The 25,028-nt window shown below is 34.4% G+C and overlaps 1 protein-coding gene across 4 annotated transcripts in view; it reads left to right on the plus strand.

Annotated features, from left to right (window-relative positions):
• The window catches only part of CPED1 (cadherin like and PC-esterase domain containing 1), a 262,826-nt gene that overhangs the window by 109,747 nt on the left and 128,051 nt on the right, over nt 1-25,028 (plus strand). For all 4 annotated transcript variants that reach the window (XM_081038119.1, XM_081038121.1, XM_081038118.1 and 1 more), the window contains 9 exons: nt 6,250-6,392; nt 7,148-7,220; nt 8,363-8,530; nt 9,424-9,528; nt 11,070-11,239; nt 15,154-15,224; nt 17,396-17,446; nt 21,573-21,759; nt 23,378-23,546. In XM_081038119.1, coding sequence (XP_080894245.1) covers nt 6,250-6,392; nt 7,148-7,220; nt 8,363-8,530; nt 9,424-9,528; nt 11,070-11,239; nt 15,154-15,224; nt 17,396-17,446; nt 21,573-21,759; nt 23,378-23,546 — 1,137 coding nt within the window. The remainder of the gene's footprint in view (nt 1-6,249; nt 6,393-7,147; nt 7,221-8,362; nt 8,531-9,423; nt 9,529-11,069; nt 11,240-15,153; nt 15,225-17,395; nt 17,447-21,572; nt 21,760-23,377; nt 23,547-25,028) is intronic.

The following is a 25,028-nucleotide window of genomic DNA, read 5'->3' on the forward strand; positions in this document are numbered from 1 at the left end:
TATTCAGATTCCTTTGGATACAGTTTAAGAGTTCTGCACGAGCCTGGGTGAAAAACTGGTTAGATCAGAGTCAGACGGAGATCCCAGTTGAGTCTATAAAAAGCATAATAATAATATTAATCAAAACATCAAGAAGAACACCAAGACTATATAGACATATATTCCAACTGTATTAAAAATACGAAGATTTGAATGCATCTTTGTTTCCCTTTAATTTGGACAAAGAACCTAGAATCTGGGATTTCATGTGTTTAATTGAATGCCTTTAGTTTTACCCCTGGATAAAACTGAGTCTGAGCTCTTATGTGCTATTTCTTTTTAAGCATTGACTACAATCTGAGACAATCATTCTCTAGACTTTGTGTCCCACCATATATATATAAATATGTATACATATATGTATATATAATAAATTTATTTTTTATATATACAATAAAGTTATATATATTTTACAACCGATATATATAACACTAAATTTATCATCTTAACCATTTTTAAGTATACAGTTCAGTAGTGCTAAATGTATTTACATTGTTATGCAACCACCAATCTCCATAAGTTTTTGCAAAACTGAAATTATATATCCATTAAACTTCACATTTCCTTCTCCCCACAGCCATTGGTAGCCACCACTCTATTTTTTGTTTCCATAAATTTGACCACTCTAGATAACTCATGTAAGCGGAATCATACAGTATCTTTATGACTGGACTATTGCACTTAGCATAATACCTGAAGGTTGATCCATGGTTGTCCTTTCTTTTCAAGGCTGTATAATATTCCATTGTATGTACATAGCACATTTTGTTCATCCACTCATTCATCTGATGGGCACTTGAGTTACTTCAATCTTTTGGCTATTGTAAATAATACTGCTATTATCACAGGTATGTAAATATCTCTTTGAGACCCTGTTTTCAATTATTTTAGCTATGTACCCAGAACTTGAATTACTGGTAATTTTAATTTTGATTTTTTTGAGGAACCTCTGTACTGTTTTGCATAGCGGCTGACCATTTAATATTCTCACCAATAGTGCCCAAGGGTTTTGATTCCTTCACATCCTCATCAACACTTAATATTTTATGTTTTTTTATAGTGCTTATCCTAATGGATAAGGGGTAATATCGTATTGTGGTTTTGATCTGCATTTCCTTAAGAATTAATGATATTGAGCATCTTTTCATATGCTTGTTAGTGCAAAATAATTTTATCTTCTTTATTTTGAGATGAAAAATTCTCTCTTACTCAATAATTTTCAGAGAAATTCTAATAAACTTTAGTAAGGTATAATGATATTAGACACTACTTGAAGTTCAAAATATTGAAATATCAGTATTCTCCTACCGTTTTAGTCAAGAATATGGCTTAAAAATAACTCAAATATTGGTTAATCTTTCATTCTTTGTTTTTACTCTTAGATTAAATTTTCTTATCTCAAAAATCCTCTTGAACAGCTGTAAGCATCTATTTTTCAAAGGTTTATTACAAGGTACCAGAAAAATGCATGTCCTCCCTCTCTCACAAGATGGAAACAAGAGATGGAAACAAGAGATAATCGTGATTTTCTAAAGAGAAAAAATATGTTATCCAGAAGCTCCCGCAAACTATTTCTCTTATCAAAGTATCTGTGGTTTTTGTAATGTTGTACTTGGGTTTATTTATTCAACGGTACTTATGCAATACCTACTCTGCATTAGGTACCTGCCACTAAAAGATAAAATGGTACAACTTCTGCCTTAAAAGATCTCATAGGCAAGTGCAGAGCAGACAAGAAAGTCAATAAGTTTAACACTGAATGACATGTGTTGCCATAGAGAGAAGTTTTCCCAAGGTCTTACGGGAAGATAAAGGAAAATAATCAGGCAAAGCCCAGAGTTTAGCATGTGAGTGGCTGAGAGCGATGGGGTGAGGGAATGGGGTGGATACGAGGGCACATTGAAATTGTTTTAAGATCTCAACGACGTAACTGAAGCTTTCCTACAAAATTTTCAACTTCTTTTCAGTTCCTCTTGTTCTTTCATTTTAATTGATAATTTTGATCGTCTGTGCATCAAGGTCTGACAATTAAGTTCGCAAATTCGTTGCACCAATGTTGCTAACCTCTTTTTGATATCAGAGCGATTATTCATTATGAATTTGTACCAACTGGACAAACAGTTAACCAAGTTTGCTCTTTGGAAGTGCTGAAAAGGCTGCATGAAAAAGTTAGACGACCTGAACTTTTGCCAACAATTCATGGCTCTTGTATCATGGCAATGCACCAGCGAATACGGCACTGTCTGTGAGGGAGTTTTTAGCCAGTAAACAAGTATCTGTATTGGAACACCCACCCTACTTACCTGATCTGGCCCCCAATGACTTCTTTCTTTATCCAAAGATGAATGAAATATTGAAAGGAAGACATTTTGATGACATTCAGGATATCAAGGGTAATACGACAACAGCTCTGATGGCCATTCCAGTAAAAGAGTTCCAAAATTGCTTTGAAGGATGGACTATGTGCTGGCGTCAGTGCATAGCTTCCCAAGGGGAGTACTTCGAAGGTGACCTTAGTGATATTCAGCAATGAGGTATGCAGCACTTTTTCTAGGATGGATTTGCATTTAATTGTCTGACCTCATATATTTCAGTAATATACGTATTTGAATGGATAGAGATAAAATTATGAATACTTTACTGGGTTATTGCTTGAATTTCACACAAGTACAAACAAATGTTGATGCTTTCACTGCCTGGTTTGACAGCCATGTTCTTACAAGGTCATTTTCTATATAATTTATTTTGCTCCAAATTTTTACTGCATTTTTACACTGAAGGAGGAAACTATGTAGTAGTTTATAAAATGGTATCATGTCATGTTAAAAGTTTTAAGATGTTCTTTTATTCATTTTTACATCATTGCCAATGATTTCCTTGGGATCTTATAATTTCATATTTATTCAACTCAAAAACATTGATTAAAAGTCTTGATCTAGAGAGAGAGAGCAGTCTCTCTGATATTTGAGTCATGGCTTGATTGTTTTAAATTAACGACGAGGGTGAAGAAAGCTCCTGGGTGAGATGTGGCTTTCAGGTTCTTATGGTTTTGAATGGAGATAATAGCAAATAATTTCAGATTTGACATTTTCTGATGAGATCATCCAGCACAATTCTCTCTTTCTACATCTGAGCACACTGAGATGCACAGAACTCAAGTAATTTGACCAAGAAGATACAAATTAGTGTAACAAATGGCAAGACACTCAAATAAGTCTTCCACTTAGCCTAAATCGGTTAATTATAGAAATACTGTGCCCTCTCGGAAAGTTGATGATTTTTTTAAAATACCTATTAAGCATTTGTATGGTTCTACTCTCATTTCTGGCATATGGAGTTTGCTTGCCATTATACTAAGTAAATCAAATAGAAGCGGTCACTCGTCTAGAATTTTCTTTGAATTGAAGGGCTTAAATAAATTGAAATTTATGCAATAAGATAGAAGGAAATACATACAGAGACAAAAATTGGGAACAGAACTAACACAAAAATAAAACAAGTCGCTCTGTTTTGAATTGTGCCTTTTGGGTGCCACTTCTCTCTTCACATTTCTGTTCATAAAGATAGCTTTGTTCTGCTCCCCCTGTTTTCATGGTGGTTGGTTGATATTAGTCCTTCTCTTAGCAGGCTGAGTTCTTAGGGAGAAAAGCCAGTTATTAGGATCCTTCAGTTTTGCTCTTTCATTTCTGCTGGGCAGTATACCACTAGAGGGGTCCATTCAATCATTCTGCCTCTTTATTCTCTCTCTCTTTTCTAATTATTATTATTTTTCATTTAAGTATGGTTGGTATGCATTCTTATGTTGGTTATATTAGTTTCAGGTGTACAATATAGTGATTCGACATTTTTATACCTTACTATGTGGTGCGGTTGAAAGCTGGTGTAGCCCCTATGGAAAGCAGTGTGGAAATTCCTCAAAAAAAAAAACAAAAAAAAATAGAACTACCATATGACCCAGCATTTCCACTTCTGGGTATTTATTTGGAGAAAATGAGAATGCTAATTTGAAAACATACATGCACCCCTACGTGCACTGCAGCATTATTTGCTCTCTTTTAAACATTCCTATTGAAGGGCTTAGTGTATACTTTTTAAATGTTCTTCTTTGGTTGCTGAAACACATGTTTGAATTCCCAGAGGCAGTTTGAGTTTCTCAAATCATGCATTGCATTCTGAGAATCTGGATTCAACAACTACTTTAACTGAAATTTCCTTCAAATGGCTGTGGACTTGTTTTAATTAATAAAAGGAGCTAACATGTACTGAGTCTTGACATGTGTTGGGTGGCAGTGTAACTTATGTCCATTCTTTCATTTAACCCTAGCGATGGCTTTATGAAGTAGATACTCTGATTAATCTCACAAGGTCTCACAATGTAGCAGTAACAGGGTAGAGCCAAAGTTAAATGTGGGACTTTGTGCCTCTAGAGTCTGTAGTGTTACCACCATGCTACATACTTATCCCCCAAAGATGAGAGCACAGTGCTTCCCATGTGGTAAAATTCTCACAAAAGTTGTACAGAATTCATGTACTGGCAGCCCATATGCAATGCTCACTGTTATAGTCAGAAATTAAGACGTAATCACTTTCACAGTAGAAGAATAAATATAACCCTAAGACATTAATTTGCTTATTATTTTTTTCCATGGAGGATGTAATCTAATAATCTTAAATGTCTTAGATGCTGCACAAACATTTCCAATTTTCTTAAATTATTAGCCTTGACCTCGGTGATAGTCAGGAAACATTAAAATGGGAAAATGCAATAATATTAATAACTCTACATAATATGGTCAACTCAGTGAAATATGATGAGTTACTTTTATTTGGAAAAACATAATGTTACTCTGTTTTTTGACTCAAGGGTGTTAACATTTTCAGTGTTAGCATTAATTTGTTTTCTTTTGATCGTACAATTATTACATTCATTTTCCTCAGTGAAATGGAAAAACATCCCAGTTGCCAAAGCTAATGATGTGTTCATAGGGTCTTAAAGTGTGTATCTCATTAGGTTTCTGTTTTTAAGCTGGTAAAAGTTTATGAAGTCAGTTTTTGTTTCTCTTGGGTGAATTTTTCTTGTGTGTTTTAAAGATCCATTTACCATTTCCCTCAGGTGTTTGTGCTAATATCTGTCCTTCATTATCATGGCAACAAAAGTTTTTCCCTTTGCAGTCTAAAGTAGTTCAGATAGGTTTAGTCTGTTCTTCCAAAACATGGATAGAATACCTGCTTCATGTTTTTTAAAAAAATATTTTTTTGTTCTTCAACTTTGAAAGAGTATGTTTATTCAAAGTCTATGAATCAATATGAGATTTGTCTTATAGCATCCTCGAGAAGTAGATTTCTTGTTGCAATTGTTTTAATATTTAAGCAATTAAAAATAGCCATTTGTGATACTAACTATAATATTTCCAAGAAGATATAAACCTGAGCTTCATTCCCATTTTGCAATACTGACCTATCCTCTGTGTCCATGTGAAACCTTAAATTAAAATGTCAGTAGGACACTGAGATTTTGTTAGATTCTTCAGTAGTTGGCCAGATCTCCCATAGCAAAATGCTGTGAAGAAGAAACTTTGATATAATTATTTTTGTTCTGGTATGTGCAGAAAAGTGATACTAATTAAAAGCTTTTCCCCATACTTTACAGGGGATTTCAAATACATTTTCTTCTCATTTGGTTTCACAACACTCTGGTTGGTAGGTGTTAACCCATTTTAAGAGAGACACAAAATTTGGAGACTTGAGTTGCAAGTCCAAGACCACCTAATTGGTAGAGTCACAAATTAAACTTGGGAGTTCTATTCACAAGCCCTGTTGTTCCACTTCACTGTCCATGATTACATGCCACAAAAAGAGAAAAGAATGGAGTAAGCACCTGTAACGTAATTGAAATTACAAGAAGTAGAGGCACCCCATATTCAATTGAAAGACTTATAATATCTTTTTTAAATGTATACAATATATACATATTATATATTATGTATATGACATATTCATTATATAATATAGTTCCTGTATATTACATACTCTTTCTGTGTATGATATATAGTATACGTATGCCTGAGATGATCAACTCTTCCTACTTAAGGAGTGTTTTTGAGTGTGACAAAGAGATTACCTGAAGGAATCTTTCAAATTGGTCACCTTGGAAATGACAGACCAATTGAGATGTTGATCCAACATAGAAATTCTTTATTTCGTTCACAGCTGCAAACCTTTTTTGATACATTCCTGAGAGCCAGTTCACCTCTTCAGGCTTTTGATAATATGAAGGAAGCCATTAGCAAACTCCTGCTCGCGGCGGAACTATTCAGTGAAACATCTACTCTGGGACCAAAGGCCTTCGATAGGTAAAAATAAATTTTAACGTTGAAAAAAAACCTACCTCTAAGAAATGATTGTTAGTGAAAATATATCTTAAGTAGGTGCTACTTGGAAAATGTTGTATCAGTTTACAAATATGAACTTCCAAACCCCTGTTTCCTAATTTATAGATCCTGATACTTCAGAGCATGTTATAGACTTGTTAGTGTCTAAATAGTGGTAACAAGAAATAAAGCAGTTATTTACGTTAATTTTTAAATCACAGCCCCTTTCAACCTCAGCTATTTCTATCATATATACTTACCATTGACTAGATATATTTATATTTATAGACTTTTATTAACAAAATCCTATAACTCTTCTCTCCATATCTCAGTTTATTTGAATTTAATTTAGTGTCTTTTTTCCAAGGCTAGTATGCCAAAACTGGGAGGTGACCAATTAAGTTTTATCATGCTTTATATGTGAGTGAGAATGCCTGACATGTATGAATAGGAGCATTTCCTTCTCCACAGCTAAGTTTTCATAGAATAACTTCATTGTTTAGTTTAATGTGATATGAATACTTTAGATATATTTCTATTTTCTGTAACGAAGAAAACAGATTCCAAATCCAAGCATGAATTGAATGTAATTTTATGTTATCCAAGCCACTGTTCTTTTTAATTAGTATAGACCTTGAAATTTTAACTATAGTGACTATTAATAATATAATACCTAATAGTAGAGTAAATGAAGCAAGTAGAATATATATTTATGTGACCTTGTGTTTTTATTTCAGATGCAGATTATGTTTTCAGCTTTTGACTTTTGATATTGGATATGGCAGTTTCAGGTCCCCTGTAGTAATGCAGGTGAGTGTGCAAAGGTCTCACGTGAGCTTCCATCTTTTGCTGAAGGGTGTGTGTGTGTGTGTGTGTGTGTGTGTGTGTGTGTGTGTGTTCTCTTTCAGAGTAACCAGTCACTAAATAGAAACTTGCATTAAACTTACTACAGGCTTCTATTTACAGTGGTCAGAGAATTAACTAGTGTGTGGAGAATGTGTGATTTGAGTCCAGTCCTCACTCAGCCCCATAGAACACGCATGGATTTTCCTATGGTTCAACCATTGTTTATGAAATAAATGTGGCATAAAGCTACATATGTGTTAATGTAGAAAAACAGACATTAAGATAGTAGAAAATAGCAGATTATCCAGCTTGTTCACATGGTGTTATAAAAAAGGTAACTCTTATTCTTTACATATAGATATTTAGTTTAAAATTGGCCTATATTTTAAAAGGCCACAGGCATTTCTTTGAAATACACGCTTTTTCTAGTATAACTATGTGTACATTGAAGAGTATTTTTTGTATACTCTGATTCTTTCACTTCCTCACAAACCAAATTAACTCATTCAGATCATCTCATCCAACATGTTTTAATCTAAAATGGCCCTTCATGGCAAGAAGGTTATAAAACAATTGCTTGAATTAGCCTATACAGAGCTTTATTTTGGTATATGGAGTGGGAAGAAAGGAGAAGCAACAAAATAAAATTATGTGCAACCAGATTTCAACTTTACATGTGCTTACATTATATGTAGCTCAAACATTTGATTGAATAGCTCAAAAATTTATCCATAAAATGTTGAAACGTTATGTCTTTTAATGGTCATTTATTCATTATTTTACACACATCTACTAGGTTATCTTAGCTCTTGAAAACTTATTTGTTCAGAAAGGTTATATATTATCTTTCATGAATACAAATTCTTCAACAATAGTACCAAGCCAAACTAATGTAACTTTAATCCATTAGTTAATTTTCTTATAAAGAATTGTGTATTCAGAAGAATATTACTTACATTTTATGAAACTGTTGACCTCCTAAAAGACCACTAGATGTCAGTTCTAATCTACAATCCAACAGAAAATGAATCGTGTCTTAGAAGTTATCCCACTGCATTAAAAGTGAGTTAGTGAAAAGCATTTGCTGGGCCTTTCCTTTTTCACAGGTGCATGAGCATTTAAAGTTTCAAGATAATGATAATATGGATTTTGAGGACCAAAATACAGAAGAATTCCTTTTGAAAGACACTTTCAATTTTCTCCTCTCTAATGAATCTTCACTTTCCATATTTTCTGAGATATTTCAGAGACTTTACAGATCAGGTGTATTTAAGGTAAGTGCATATTTATGCCCTGACAAACATTATTTTTCAAGTCATTTTTTATAAGGTGCCATTTTTTTATTGTGCGTTTAAGCAACTTGATAATTCATTTGCAAGTAATTTGTATCAGTTATAATATACCTCTTAATAGTTTTCTGACCAGAGGACTAATATTATTTGTGTGTCAACTAAGTATAATAGTGACTGATTATGATGAAATTATGGGTTGTAAATGAAGTAAAGCATTTCCTAATTCCTAAGGAATGTTTGTGAATATTATGAATAATATATATTATATGTTATAGGATACTTGGAAAGGAACACTAGAACTTTTAGGAGACAGTCTAGAATAGCAGAGAGTGTTCCAGATGGACATCAAGGGGCCTGAATTATAATACTAAATTTTTTAAGCATTCACATCTGGTTAACATCTTTGGTTAGATGCTTTTGATTAGGGTGTAATGCTTCAGAGTAGCATTCGTTGAGTTTTATGGTATGTTAATACGAGTTTTCTTGGTGCCTCAAAACATCTGTGCAGAATACTCAATATTGTTCTCTATATATCTGCTCCCATCTCCAATACCTGAAGACTCAAGGAGACTCTTCTGCACTCCCAAACTGTCACACATGTCCCGCCCTCATGTGCTCGTCTCCCCAACCATACCAGCAAAGCCCTGTTGAGCGATTTCACTAAAGTCCTTTTTGTCAAATATGAAGTTCTCTTACGTTCGAACATTGTTGTTACAAGTTGAAGTTACCATGTGTTATTTAGCATTAATTAGCTCAGCTGTTTATTTACAGAGTTCAGAATTTGATTGGTTTTGTGAAGTGGGCAGCAACTGGGCTAAATGTGGTTTGATTTTGTAGCAATTGCTTGAGTTGTTTTTTTTTCCTTCCTATTATAGGGTGAAAACTATCAAAAGGAACTAAATCACTGCCTGTCTTTAGAGGAGATTAACTCAATTATGACTTTCATAAAGGAACTTAGGAGTTTGGGACAATACCAACTGGTAAAGCAAAAATGATATTTGATTCCTCTTGATCTCCTTACTGAGATTATAGTAAATCAGCCATAAACTATGTGATTTTGATTTCAACCTAGGGGAAGATATTCTTTTGTGAAGCAGAAATCTTTATAAGCTCTCTTCCTCTTTTCAGAGATCTAAATATTAAGATGAACAAAATCCATATTCTTTAATAGTTTGCAAATAATATGTGACTTACTAAAAGTAGAAGAATATGGGGTTAGTATAACTGCCAGGATTTGACAGTTTATATGGGGGAAATGTCCAAATTTTTTAAGAAAGTTTTGCTTTTTGCTTTGGGATATTTACATGTAAGCAAAATTTCTTTCTGCTTGTTATACCCTTTTTGTTTGTGTAAAATCGAATAGTATTGAATATAACAACAATATTTTGGAAAACTACCTAAATCTTAATTTGTTGTAACTTTATAGCAAACTAAGAAAAAACAAAGAAAGAAAGAAAATACAAATAATTATAACTTAATGGTTTCAGCCTAAAAGAATAAATGACATTTATTTTCTCTTTGTGTATTTTCTTGGATTTTGTTAATTTATTGGTCAACATCAAAGAACAATTTATACATATATGTGCATTCTCAGTACTTTTTTTGTTTCTAGTTCTGCCACTTATATAGACGGTAATGAATTTGTATTTTTCCTCATAAATATGTTTATACAAAATATCTTCTTAAATAGCATTTTAAAACCACACTGATAATTTATTACTGTGTTTGCATTAAACATTTATAGTTTCCTTAAAAAAATCTATATATTTATATGCTAACTTTATGACTAATTTACTAAGTTAATTAATGACTGACACTTGTTTTTACAATGTAGCCCATATTTTGGAGGATTTAAAGTACCTTATTGCCGCAAAGATAATTTGGTGCATGGATTATCATTTTAATTAATTGAAATATAGTAAATGTTACATTCATGACAGTTTGGCTCAATACTATACAAAGATAATCAAAGAGAACTGGCCTCATTCTTCAGGAATTCATAATTTAGGATATTGTGAAGGTCGAAAACATCTCTTGGCACAATGTGAGGAAGAACTGAAGAATTATTTTGCAGGAGAAAGAGTACACCCCAATTTCCTGACTCTCAGAGTCAAAAGAGAATAACCATAGACATTTTTTGGTAGGATTAACATCATTCACCTTGATACAATTCATTTGTAATCTAAGAGCATTTCTCCTTATACTTCCTGCTGCCTGAATCACTGTTATTCAGCTGTTTTCAGGAATCCACAGGAAGGAGAAATCCACTAACATTGAATGAAAAGAGAGCAAAAACTCACCCTATTTGGAAATATGATCATCAACAAAATTAGTTTCTTATTAAAAGTGGCATTTACCTTGACAACTACACAGAAAATTAAATTATAGTACCGAAAATGGATTTTTAATAAACATCTGATTTTTTAAATATCTGAATAAATATAAAGCCTTTCCTAGTAACACATTATAATTTATTGTCCTTACTTATTCTGATATTCTGTCTTTGAATATTCCTTCTCAGCTCTTCCCATCAACGAGTCCTGGGATTCAATCTTGGATGCGTGAATTTTATGATCTGGCAAATCCTATGGGAAAACCTGGTTCAGTCCTGACCCAATACTGGTCTCTTTTAAATGTGTTTGAGCAATTTCAGTTCCTGAATAAAAAGGCACAGCTATATCCACTGGAATGGTAAGATAGCCACAAATTTGAATTGTGCAATCCAAAAAAATCTCTAGTCTCAAGATTGATTTCAAAAGGCTTTGCCTACATTAAAGAAAGCAACAAAAACAAGTGTGTCCAAAAATTCATGCTCTGGAAAATGAGCTTCTTTAAAACACTGAAACCATAATGATTCTAGTGGTCTTCAAACACTGTAACAAAAATATATCCAACAGTTTTTCAAACCAACAGGACTTGACTCCACTCTAAAGTAATGTTTAAAACTCAAATATTCAATCTAATTTTATTCTATGATACATATATATCATATCCTTAAATTATGGTAGCATCAGACAGAATGAATTAGGTGAGATGTGTTTTATGATCTATCAGTCAGAATTGGAGCCCAAGATGGCATAAGTAATTATTTAGAGTTTTTGAGGCATGACTTTATTCTGGGCAAAACCTCTCTGAATATGTCTGTCTCTGCCACAAGATTAGAACTTTTTTTAAAAAAAACAAGGTAGACTCTCAAAGGGAAACATTTGGCTGGGAGAAAAATTTCTTGGCCTCCCATGTCCATTTCCGTTCTAATGAGAGGTAGTGATGAGGGGATGAGAGGGAGGATGGGCCAGGTGAACATATTAACACCTCCTGTAGTTGGTGAAAAAGGCAGGGCCCAAGCCTTTTTACTAAGTCTGCTTCTTTTTTTATATGATGGAATTAAGGGACTATTTGATGTTTCAGTTGCCAGGAAAACAGATAAACCTACACCTCCTAGGGAGATGGAAGATGAAATGGCCGTGCTGTAATCATTTGTCCCTTGTCCTCATTCTCAGGAATGGCTTCTGTTCTACCACGTTACTTTATTTCCTTCTGCCTCAGGAGATAATGAAAGCAGTTCTACAGGAAACATTGTTTTCCTCTAATTCGAAAATACAAATAATCATATATTTGAAGAATTCTTAGATCTTCCAGGGATAAGAACTCACTTTAACAGCCGCAATTTTATGAAGTTGGCCTTATTCCCTCAGGACTCAGAAGCAGTAGGTCTGACAAAAGGTTTTGTTTGTTTGAAAATTAGGCTTTAAATAATATAGCTCAATGCCCCTTTGTTTGTTCCTTGCATTCCGTGAAAGAATCCAGAACTATTTCATTTGTCATTATCCGTGGAAGAAGAGCAGACTTGATTTACCAAGGAGCCTATTTAAGTACTGTTTGTAACTTTAAGATCCCTTGAGATACGCAAGTTTTGGAAAGCTAGTGAGGTTTTTTGTTTGTTTGTTTGTTTTTCAAGCTCCACATACGTCTTAAAGTTAACCAATTAAGTTACCCTAAATTCAGAATGTTGAATTTAACCCTAACTCTAACTCCTTCCCTTCCAATAAGGGAAGTTACTAATGGTCAGTGTTCAATGGAGTTACAAAAGGTCAGGACTTCTTTGAATCAGATAGACTTGAATTCAAAAACCCCAACTGTGGAGTGTCTTAATTACGACAGGAAATGTTTTGACCCCTCTGGAACTCAGTTTCCACATCTGTGAAACATGGATTATACTACCTACCATGGATCATTTCAGGAGGATTACATTCGATAACACCCATGTACTGCACGGTGTCTGGTACGCTGCCGTGCAGGTTGGTAGTAAATATTAGTACACCTGCCTTTTCATGTTCTATACTATCAAAAGTCACTTTAACATCAACAATGGGGGAAATATTTTCTTTTATAGGAAAAGCAAGATAAGTTTGAAAGATTTATTGAAGTTAACCCTGAGACAAGTAAACTCTAAATCTTTTATCAGGAAGCAATTAGATAAATTGCTCTTAGAACATTTGAACAAAGAATACTCAATTCTAATTATTTTCAAATTTACCTGTGAGCATGTGGGTATTTAATTATCATCCACAGTTCCGTGCTCTATTCCAGTACATCATGCAGACAGGGAGGTCGCATGTGGTCATTCATCACTGCCCTTCACGATGGTCCCCTCCAGTTGTGGTTTTTGTTTGTTTGTTTGTTTGTTTTACTACAGAAGAAGCTAGCTTTCCATACCTACACTACTTGTGAGGTTTAATGACTTCATCCTTCCTTTTAAATAAAGATTATCTGCCTCTGGCAACAAGGTGAAGAGAGAAAAAGTAAGAAAAGCAACAGTTGGAGAAGGAGTATGTTATGTCTATGCCCCGAGGCTCGGAATCAGAGGTTCCCAACAGAATAGTGTAAATCTGAACAGAACAAAATCTTAAAATCAATGTTTGTGCACTCTCTGCTAACTTGCACTTCACTGGAAATAAAGTTGCAAGTGTATTTTGCTTTCCATGAAAACCCACATTTTCAAAACATAATTTGTTTACAAAATTAAATAAGAAATGACCACTGGATGTCTTGACATAGAAACCATCTCCTCGAATTATGATAGTAATGTTTCCAAAAATTCAGTTTATGTGCATTTCAGTGTTCTTTTATAAGTTTCACTTAGAGTTTTTGCTTCTTATGAATTCAAAGATTTTTTTCTTTTTAATTTGGCTTGGTACCCAGTGAAACTTCAGTTAAACATATCTCTCCCTATATTTCTTCATTCCTTGGGAGGAGGAAAGTGTAGTTGACCCTTGAACAACAGTGGTTTGAACTGCACGGGTCCACTTACAGTGGATTTTTTTCAATAAATACACTCCACTCTTAGTATACTTGGATTTCCCATCTGCAGATTCAACTTTCCACAGATTGAAAGCAGTATTTTCACATTCCCAAGAGCAGATTCCTAATGGCAGATTTCCAACTGCAGAGTGAAAATGCTGGTTTCAACCCATGGTTGGTTGAATCCTCAGATGTGAAAGGTTGAGTTTTTGGGGTGTTAAAAGTCATATGTGGATTTTTAACTGCACAGGGGTCTGTGCCCCTAACCCATACATTGTTCAAGAGTCAATTGTATTTTAAAGAAAGTCCTAGACATCATTTTTTTACCCCTAATGACTTCATTTTGTGTGTGTGTGTATAACAAAAATAAAACTGCAGTAAAATTATCACACCTCCTGACATTAGCAATATTTTTAATTCCTTGATTTTTCTTAATTTCCTATCTGATGTTTATATTGTGAAGGAATTGCATGTGGCTTATTCATCTCTTCTCTACCACAGTACCCAGCACATATCTGGGACAATAAATATTTACAAAATATAATGAAGCACAGAGCATTAGATTAAATTCTTATATCATTTCTGTGAAGTTAGGCCAGTATTGTTATCTCTATTTTGTTGAAGTAGAAATGGAGATGCACAACACAGTGCAGGAAAGTAAAGTCACATCCTGTCCAGTGTTCTCTATCATCAGGACCAGCAATTTTTCTGTCTGCAATTTAGATTATTTTGGTACAAGATTTCAGGATTTAAAGGGCAAACTCGCCAAGCACTTAGTTCTAGTTATACAAGAGAAATGAGGGAAACACAGCCAGCTGTAACTAACCCTTACCATTTCACTGTAATTAGTCAGAGTTAAGGACAGAAGCCCCGGCAAGCCTTCCTGCGTGGTACACTTCTGTTTCTTAGATTGTACGTGTGTTCTTCTCAGTCTGTGCTCAGAGTTTCCAAGGCTTCTTGCTTCAAGACTGTATTACTTTAGCCAAACAGATTCCAATAAGAATGTGTGTTCCTGAAGCACTTCTCTTGGACCCAGGCTATCAGAATTGATTACTTTTGGACTGCAGCATCGCTTTTTGCCCTGGTTTTCTTCAAATGTGCTTCTGCTGATTGGAGATGATGAGATTTCCACCCACCTCACTTGAGGCAAGATTGCCAGTTTTGAGGAATGAAATCCAGAAAGTGTTTCTTTGTGTTCATCAAAATAGCTGTGCCCACACATAAAAAAGATAGTGTATTAGATGTAATTTCCATGAATTTTGTTTATGTCATTGATCCGGAGTTGTTTGGCATTGCATTTGCAGGAATTCCTTCGCAGAGGATGAGAACATTGAAAAACCACAAGAGCCATTTGATGCAACTGAACGTAAAAAAGGTAAAAGGATAGTTACACTTCATTCAACAGGAAAATTAGTATTGCGTGAGCGAAAACATGTATAAAAATTGTTTAGCTTCATTAGTAATCAAAAATGAAAATCAAACAAGGAATGCTATGTCCTTCAAATTAAGAAAGCTTTTCTTCTTAAAATTAATAAAGTTGAGGAGAGTATAGAGAAATAAGTGTTGTAATGCTGTTAGTGGATGTATAAATTAGAACAACCTTTCTTTTTTTTATAATAGCAGCAAACATTTATTGTGTACCAAGTGCCAAGCATTATTCTAAGCCCTTTATGCATATTAGCATTTTGATCATCTATGAGATTATTATTCCTATTTGACAGGTGGTACAGACAGATTCTGTAACTTGCTTGAAATTATGTGAAGGAGCTCATATGTGAAGGAGCTGATAGCTCGCACTGTTAACAATTACACTAAACCAAACCTACCTAAGAGGTCAGTGCCCAGCTTTGTTTCTATCCTTAAATCTGTGGCCTTCTGGGTTCCATCCTTGTCAGACCCACATATGAAATACCACCCTATTTTATCCTCCATCAAATCCATCCATAATCTTCAGTTCATGATGCTTAATGTCTCTCTGGGGAATTGAAAGTGCCACAAGGTCAGGCTTCCACTGTGCACTATCTTACCTACTACTCTCTATGACCTCACCAAGGCTGAGGTTCACCCAGTCTTGTGGGATTATCTCATGAGGGCCAGCAGTCTCTAGCCAGGCTGCCTTTCTTGGAATTCTAGTGACAAAATATCTTCAGCCTAGAACAACCTTTCCTAAAGGTTTGGGACATTTACCAACATATAATACAAGAAAAACTTTAAAGTTATTCTTACATACCAGAAAATTAACTTCTAGATATTCATTGTAAGGAAATAATTAAAAATGTATACAAAACTCAATTATATAAATTATTAATAAATGAAAAAATAGAAACTACCGCTATTGCAATAATAGTGGATTGCATAAATAAATTAAGCTTATAGTTATCCAATAAAATGCTATGAAGCCATTCTAATACTGTAGAAGGATATCTGTGATATGAAAGATGTTTTGGATCTATCTTTAAACAATTGGCTGCACGAAACATGAACCTGAAAGATAATTAATGGTGATTTTAATCTTATCTCTAGCTTCTAATTTTTTTCTTTCTTAGATTTTATGTGATTTTCTAATTTTTTCTTTCTAAAGAATCTAAAGAATATCTGAGCTTATTGTTGTAAGAAAATATTTATAATTTGAAGAAAAAAATAAAAAGTACCGTGTCTATAATTTAAAAAAAAAAATCAAAGTTTTCCTATTACAAATCAAGGTTTAATTCAATCCAGTGGTTCTCAGTGTATGATATCACCTGAGAAACATGGAAAATTCAGATCTATTGAATGAGAATCTCTGGATATGAGGCTCAGCCACCTGTATTTTAACAAGCCCTTCAGACGATTTTGAAGCGTACTAAAGCTTGAGAATCACTGATTCAACAGAATATTCGAGTGGGTCCAGTGAAGAACTGATGATGAACTGATATTCTGACTTTTCTCTCTCCCACCATTTTTTGCTCTTTAAAATGAATGACTCCTGTATTCTGAGTGTTTTTATTCACCCATTGTACCATAAATATTTATGAAAGAGTATTTTAGATAGATGTTTGGTTGAATTCAGAATCTTAGAGTAAATATCAATTGAACCAACTGGATGGAGTTTCTGTAATTTTGATAATTTGGGACGTTATAGTCATAGGATTATAGAACTATTATAGACGGAATCTTGAGAGATCACCTTCAGGCAATGAATGGCATTTAGACCATTTATTTTTCTCCCTTAATATTTTCCTATTTGAAATAATCATTCTTTTGAGACTTGAACCAAATAATTTCTTTTGTTTTTACTGTAGGTTTCAGTTTAACTTAGAAGTACTTTCTGATATAATAAAGTGAAGTAATAAAATGTTTTGTTAAATAATAAAATGTTTTATTAAATTGCGCTGTATTTGAGATTACTGAATGTGCATTCTTTTAATTTTGATCAATGGTTTTTAATTCAAATTTGCATTTCTAATACAATGTTTTACTAAATTATGCTGTATTTCAGATTACCAAATATGCATTCTTTTAATTTTGATTAACAGTTTTTAATTCAGATTTACATGTCCTTTTCAGTTGCGGTTCCACAAATTGTGAATGAAACCAAAGAACTGCGCTGCCGTGATGGTGAGTGCCAGTGGAAGTGTTTTGGCAGCGTTATTAACAGGCTCAGCCCTGCTTAGAATAAATCATCATTTTATCATATTTGTGTATCCTGAGGCTACTGATATATTTTCAGTAAATTTTCAGAAGTTATGAGGCTTCTGAATGAATCAGTATCTATCACTTTTGCATAAGAAGATTTTTTTAATTTTCTATTTTTGAACCTGAAATGTTAATGCTTGTTGTTAATGTTTGTTTGAGATCAGTGACTTCCAAACGCATTTTGAGGGGTCCTGCGGGTGCTAAGGCTTTACCGCGGAGGCTGCTCAAGTGGAAAAGCTTGGCTCCTCTGCTTTACCATTGATTTGTAGGATTCTCACCACCCTACAGTGACTTCTTTTTCTACCAGATTGTTGATATAATGGATAGTACTTGAGTTAATTTTTTTAATAGCAATTGAGAGCTTTTAAGCTAATGTCTTCTTAAAATTTGTGAATATTTTTACCTATGTATAATCAAGAAAAATATATATATATGCATTTCAAGTATTATATAGATTTTAAAATTTTTAAATAATTTTCTTCACTCTGTAGGCTCAGCATTATTTCAGTAGTCTTGCAAACAGATCATTCTAGAGAGTCTAAATTACTTTTCCAAGATCACAGGGCTATTAAATGCCTGAGCTGAGTCATGAAGCTGGATCTTCAGATTCTTTGCTCAAAGCTCATGAATTATCTTAATATCCTATAAAAATATGGCGGAAAAATGAGAGTTCTACTTAGCAAGTTTGTTTTTTGACATTTTTTTTAACCTTTTAAAAAATATGTATATATGTATATATATATAATTGATGCTAAAACATGCACTTAGAAAATTTAGCCTTTCACAAATAAAAAAACATCTAGTCTCGTAAAACATTAAAGCTGAAAAAAATTATGGACAAAGTTCTAATGTATTGTAAATAAAAGTCTCCTAATTTAATAAATCTAACTTGCATCTTCTAAAATACAATTTAAATGATTCCTTATGTTTTAGCACTCATTAAATTTAGGGTAGAATGAGCAGTTACATAGTAACATGGTTTAATAGAATCAACAAATACATCCAATGAAAGAAAAATGGCATTTTAAATAAGGAATTGCTAATCAGGCAAAGATAACAGATAGTATTTATGCTGTTCCCTCCCTGCACTTACCATTCAATATCCTACTCCTAGAAAAATCCATGCTACTGAATTGTCTCAGGAGACATGTGCTCAGTGCGTAGTGGGAAACGAGGAGTAAGATGAGAATGAACCTTTGTCAAAAGTCCACTGTACATTAGGCTCTGGGTTGATGCAGCATGAGGAAAGCCACTCCACCTCTTTGGTCTTCAGTTTTCTCATTTATAAAATGAAGTGACTATATGATGGGATGGTCTCTTTTTTTTCAGTTCCCAGGTAACCTGGTGTAGAGGAAGTGAATATGTGAGATAAGTTCTACAACTTTCTTCATGTTTTTATGTTCATAAAAGCTAGTCCGGCCTGTGTCTTCATAATCAATCTTCCTACTCTTATGGCATGAGATTTTTAAAACTAACTTAATGATGAATCAGAACAGGTGGGATTATCTTTTAGAGTCTAGGCTATTCTCTTATTCAATATGAGTTATGATTATCCCTCAAGAGGGCAATAAAATTCTCCAGTTAAAAGAAACACATTAAAAGCAACCAAATCTTCAAACAGCTTTCCCTCATATACTTGCCAAGTAGGTTAAACAGACCACTGCCATCAGATCTCATGCCGGGTTCTCTGTAGATCTAAGGTAAGCTGGCTGGAGACGAGTTGGGACTGGGGCGGGAAGGATGCCAAGGAAACACCAGGTGCTTGTAGGCAGCGGACACTGATTATTCACTTGAAGATGATGTCAGGACTATATTGGCTTTCAAGCAGGGGTCTCATATGCAGCACTGAAGCGAGAGGTGGAGTTTCTGATGGCATGAAAAACAAGCACTTGCTAAAATCTTGCTTAAAAATATGATTCCCTGTTTCATCTCACGTAGGGCTGAGTTTCAGTGTTGCAATGGGAGAACCCCGTTGGAAACTTTCACTATTAAGTGAAACTCCAGGGAAATGAACTCTCGGGAACTGCTTCTTATATATCTTATTAAGCTGAAGTACAGCTTCTTCTGATTACTATTTTGAAAATAGAAAACTTCCACTTTGTTATTGATTTTACTGATTCTGGGCATAAAAGTGTAGCGCAAGTATTTAAATTCCCTTTTTGCCTTTTGAAAGGAAATGGTCCTCTCAAAAGCACTTTTCATATCCCCGAACTTCAGCTCAGTTAAAGTGTTATGTTGGATTCACAATCTCCTCTTCAATCAGCTCTCATGACCAACAATAAGCTGGTTTTACTGTGCCATCTCAGTGTCTCAAACATAGACAATACTGGAAAAAAAAACCTTTGATGAAAAAAATGAATACATTATTAATAAGTGATTAACTAGAATAAAACACTATGGTCCTTTTGAAGATGAAATCTAGTAACACGATCTCATCCTCATTCTTTTTTTTCCCTTATTTATAATAAAAAGTTTAGGAGCTGGTATGACCGTTGAAATTATAGATGCAATCTACCTGCATCTATCAGCCAGATAAAATCTTTGGTAACAAGTAAAATTAATCAAGGAGCTAGTTTACTCAATTTACTAACTTATTCAACCAAATTACTAGTTGTTTATTTTTTTCATTGAGTTTCCCCTACAGTGAATTTATACTATATCCATTGTATTATTATTGTTCTTTCTTTATACCCAAGTTGTGTTTTTTCTTTCACTGGCTAAGAAAAACCATAGAATGTGTGTCAGAAATATACAGTTTTTAAAAATTTTATTGGGAGTTATACTGAGACTTAATTTCCAGAACTAGAATAAAATATTCATAAGGTTGGTGGTATCCGTTGCCATGGATTTGGTGGTTCATCTCCATGGCTGTCAAGGAAATAAAAAATGGGTATTGTTGAAGCACAAAGTCCGGGACATAATGGGAGATGCCACTGGACAGGAAGACAAAGAAGAGACTGTGAAATATCTTGTCTCCTTTGTTAGGGACTTTGACTGGTTTCCGGAGGTGATGAGAAACCATTAAAAAAATAAAATCAGGTTTGATTTTAGGAAATGTATTGTGATCAGTGTATAAAACTAGAGGAAGAGACAACAGTCGGTAGGGTAAACTATTTTCTTTAAGTTCAGTTCTATAAGTTTCTGCAGCAAATTTTGTTTATCCTTTTTGTCGCTATGTAGTTAAACATCACTGAATATTTTATTTAAAGGCAACGCAAGGATACTTTCGTTTTACCGATTTCTATAGAATTCCGTTTACCTTTACTAGAACTTTGTTATTTACTGAAAAGTATTTATGGAACAAAATACCTGTCAATATTTATTTGAAAAACATTTGCTAAGCTTCTTTTGAGTAATTTGCTTATTCCAAATATGAACACAATGTAATTTAGCAGTGGCTGGTCTATGTGCCTATAGAGCTATTTTCCTTTTTCTTGCTGAGATACTTTTGTAAAAATTGTTCTACCAAGTGGGAACATTCTTAAAAATGGCTTAGAATGAATGGTATGAAGTGATATGCTAAGGTCTATAATAGGACTGAGCAGAATATAGCATTTCTTTCTTATACTTCAACAGGCTTTCTTAGGTTGAGGTGGCTGGTGTAGAGAGGCTTCAGGTGTTTTTGTATCTGAGTGGTTGGTATAATGCTGGAGTTTCCAGTCTTTCTTCTACCCTGCTGCCCATAAGCTACCATACCAATGCAATGGCAGTAAATGACGCTCCCCCGTTAAGCACTTTTCCTCATCCCCTGCTGGTGCCCTTTTATCACCACCTTACAGAGTCATCATCCCATTGACAATTGCTTGATTGATACAGTAAGTGCAAATGTTATCAATCCACTGGAGAGACATCTTCCCACCTTCTGTGCCTGTAAACTTTTACGGGCTGAGCAAAAAATATGATGTGTAGAACACCAACTGAAGTTAACAGCTCTTACATGAGGCAAATTCTACAAACTTTGACAAATAGAAAATCCAGTTGAAGCCACCAATCAACTCTGAACAGTTGTCTTTTCTTTTTCATTGTTTTTGTATTTTTTTAATAACAGATAAAGACATACAATGTCATATCAAGCAGATCTTCACACATCCGCCCTTGGAACTAAAGCCTGAATTTCACCCGAAGATCAAAGATTATTACTCTGAAGTCCCCTTTGATGTGGTCACAGTGACAATTGGAGCAGAGACTTCTAAGTGTCAGTGCAAGGTGTACCTGCAGGAACGGTCAGGGCCAAGGTATGCGGACCCTGCAGGGGCTGAGAGAAGACATCATAGTGGGGGACAGACGTTTGAAGCAATTTCTGAAGGTGGCTCAGAAAGGCCAAGGCACAAGAGCGTTGGAGAGATTGCCAGAGTGTGAGGTCTTTCCGCTTTTTAGGTGTCATGTGGTTTAAAAGCACACATCAGCACTTTACTGATCTATTAGCAGTCCCTGTATTGAATCTTGGTAATATGTTGAAACAAGAATGTATCTTGTGATATGAAATATTAAAGAGGACTCATTAAGGGAAAAGTTAGTTTATTGTCTTCACGTTTTTAGATTGCTGAAGAGTTACCATATTTTGTCGTGTATAATGTGCACTTTTCTGACCAAATTTGTGAGGGAAAAATAAGGATTTGCATTATACATGAGCAGTACTAGTTCTGTGTCTATATAAATGTTTTTAATTCTTTTATTTATGCTTGTGAGTTAAAAGTGTGTGACTCTAGAAATCTATAACAATATCCATGTGCAAAAACATAATTGGTTTTGTTGAACTTACGGTGAGCTTGCAACCACAAAGAGTTCTTGGCCTTCTATAATGTGTAAGTACTGTGTTTGTTACTGGTATATAAAATTTCTTGTACCTTGTATCTGTTCTTGTGTTTTGTAATTATTTGTTACATAAAATTTATTGTGCAGTAATATGTTGAAAAAATAAATGTTAAAATTCCTTTATAATACAAAAAAACAAGTATCTAAATGTAAACAAATAAAAATTTGAATTAAAAAATTAAGACAAAAGATTTTTTTCCTAAAAGTTTGGGCCAAAATGATGGGTGTGCATTATACACGGGATTGCATTATACGTGGCAAAATACAGTAACCCTTCTGAACAGCGGCCTTCTTTTACCCAACCCAATTCCTCAAGTTTTTGAACATTCAGGGATTGATTACTTAATTAACATGTTGGTCACAATTTGTGACACTAACTTTCGTAGTCTCACTGGGATTTTTTTCTATTGACTCTTCTGAGAGTCATCAACTCTCATTTGGAATTTTGAACAGAAAATAGAGCCTCTACTACATCCATGCCCATTGTAAGGAACATAGTCATGTTCCCATGCAGTAGGGGAAGAAATGCTCTTGTCATCCCTGGGAGCCAAGAGTCTACTAGAAAGAGAAAAAGGATTCAAGTGAGACCCACCTGGGTCCCCACACTGATTCTACCATGTAACTCTGGGCAATTTGTTTCCCAGTTTGATGTCATGGTCTCTCTATATAAAACAGGGACCATCATACTTTTGTATGGAGTTGTTGTGAATATTAAATGAGATAACGTATGACCCTGACAGATGGTTAATAAATATTAGGTTGGTGCAAAGTAATTGTGGTTTTTGCAATTGTTTAACCTTTTAAACCACAGTTACTTTTGCACCTACCTAATATAAGTTCCCTTCCTTGTACTAGAGAAGGGACGTGACTTGCTCTGCAAGGTGACTTTTGGCATACCAAAGTACTATGAAACAGAAGTTAAAATATTTTTTTCACATTTTAGGTTTCTTGTGAAATTGTACAGACCTTATGCAAACTGTAGGCATTTTATATTGATGTATGAATTTGTTTGGGCTAAATCGATGTTTCTCTCTCCAGCTTTGCCAACTACCCTCTGGGCTTAGGAACGAATAAAATCTCAATGTTTGTGGTGGATGAATCTCCAGCCCAGGGTGAGACCCTGATCACATACAAACTCACCATCAATCGAGAAGACCGTCCAAGTCTGCCCTTGTTTGAAGACTTCACAGCATGTGGTTTTGTGCAGGTAGGTGAATTGCACACTTGCATTTGGATTGAAGTGGGAATGATGGTAAGCCAGGTGAATCATGCCAAATGAAAATTGTTAGGAAAAAGATGTATGTTTTTAAATCCAAACTATGGTCTCATTTCAAAAGAGCAAGAATATCGAAGATACCCTGTTATGTGTGGTTTTCTTTTTAATGGGGTAGCTCCTCCCTGCACTTATTGTGTTCAGTGGATTTATTGTGGTTGAGATTGGAAAAAAATGTATGAGTGCTCACACTTAGTTATGAAATTGGTTTTATATTTCCCTTTTAAATTGCACTGTGTGTCTTGGATGTGACCCTGGATCTACTTTTGAAATTTTAAACTAGGTTCAGTGGGATTTACTTTAAAGAACGAGAGGAAAATTTATGGAACTGTTTTACCGAAGGGGAACCTGATGAATGAAATTAGACTTGGTTGGGTAGATATTGTTCTAGTTTCACGTCTCATACCCAAAGGCAGTAGTTTCTCTTGTGAGCAGCACATACCATTTTGTAGCCTTGTTGATTTTGGAGGTGGGTGCATATAACCCAGAGACTTTGTCTTGTTGGGTGGTTCTCTGCTCTGTTTTTTTCCTTTTCTAGGATTCTTCATTTCCTCACTACATACTTACACTCTCACTATAAGCAATTCTGGGGAAATAGTAATTATCATATATACTAATTATCATATATAGTAATCTGCTCAGAACATATAATTGCAAATGCATCATGTCACAGGGATTTCTATACTACTGGGAAACAGTGAAGCAAAGAGAGTTAGTAGGAGAATAACAGCCGACTGGAACTCAATGAGTGGTATGGTGTACCATGTTTTCTTAAATGTAGTGGCCAGGTATGGTTTTCTCTCCCTCTCTACCCACCACCACCACAATCTCATTTATTCCCCAGAATTTAATTCTATTGTGTAAGGATACCCATTGCTGAGATTTATATTTTTCAAGGAAACACATATTTCTATTTTATGAAGTACCACCAACTCAAACGGAATTCCACATTGGTCTAAAGATTGGTCTAAAGCAGGACAGAACCATTATTGTGAAAGATAATAATAGGTGTACTTAGGGAAAAAAAGGTGGAAAAGTATGGTTCCATGGTCAGATAAGTTTATGAAACAATGGGTTACATTATGTTAAATAGGTTTCTTTATTGTAGGGCTTCTCTGAACCTTTCCGACACTAATTTTAATGACAGGCCTTCAAAAGGAGAATATATAGTGTGCAGCATTCCCAAACATATTCGGCATTCTTTTTATGCAATAACTGTTAAATATTCTGCTGTGGAACACAGTTCAGGAAACACTGGGCTAGCCTATGGAGAAAATTTATGTATATAGAAATGTACACTTGAAACCTATATGATTCTACTAACCATTGTCACCCCAGTAAATTTAATTTAAAAATTAAAACAAAAGTATGTTTCTCTCAGTTACTCACTTTTCAATTGCTTTATTTGAGTAGTAA

The sequence above is a fragment of the Rhinolophus hipposideros genome (genome assembly GCF_964194185.1).
Source record: "Rhinolophus hipposideros genome assembly, chromosome: 25".
Taxonomy (NCBI): domain Eukaryota; kingdom Metazoa; phylum Chordata; class Mammalia; order Chiroptera; family Rhinolophidae; genus Rhinolophus; species Rhinolophus hipposideros.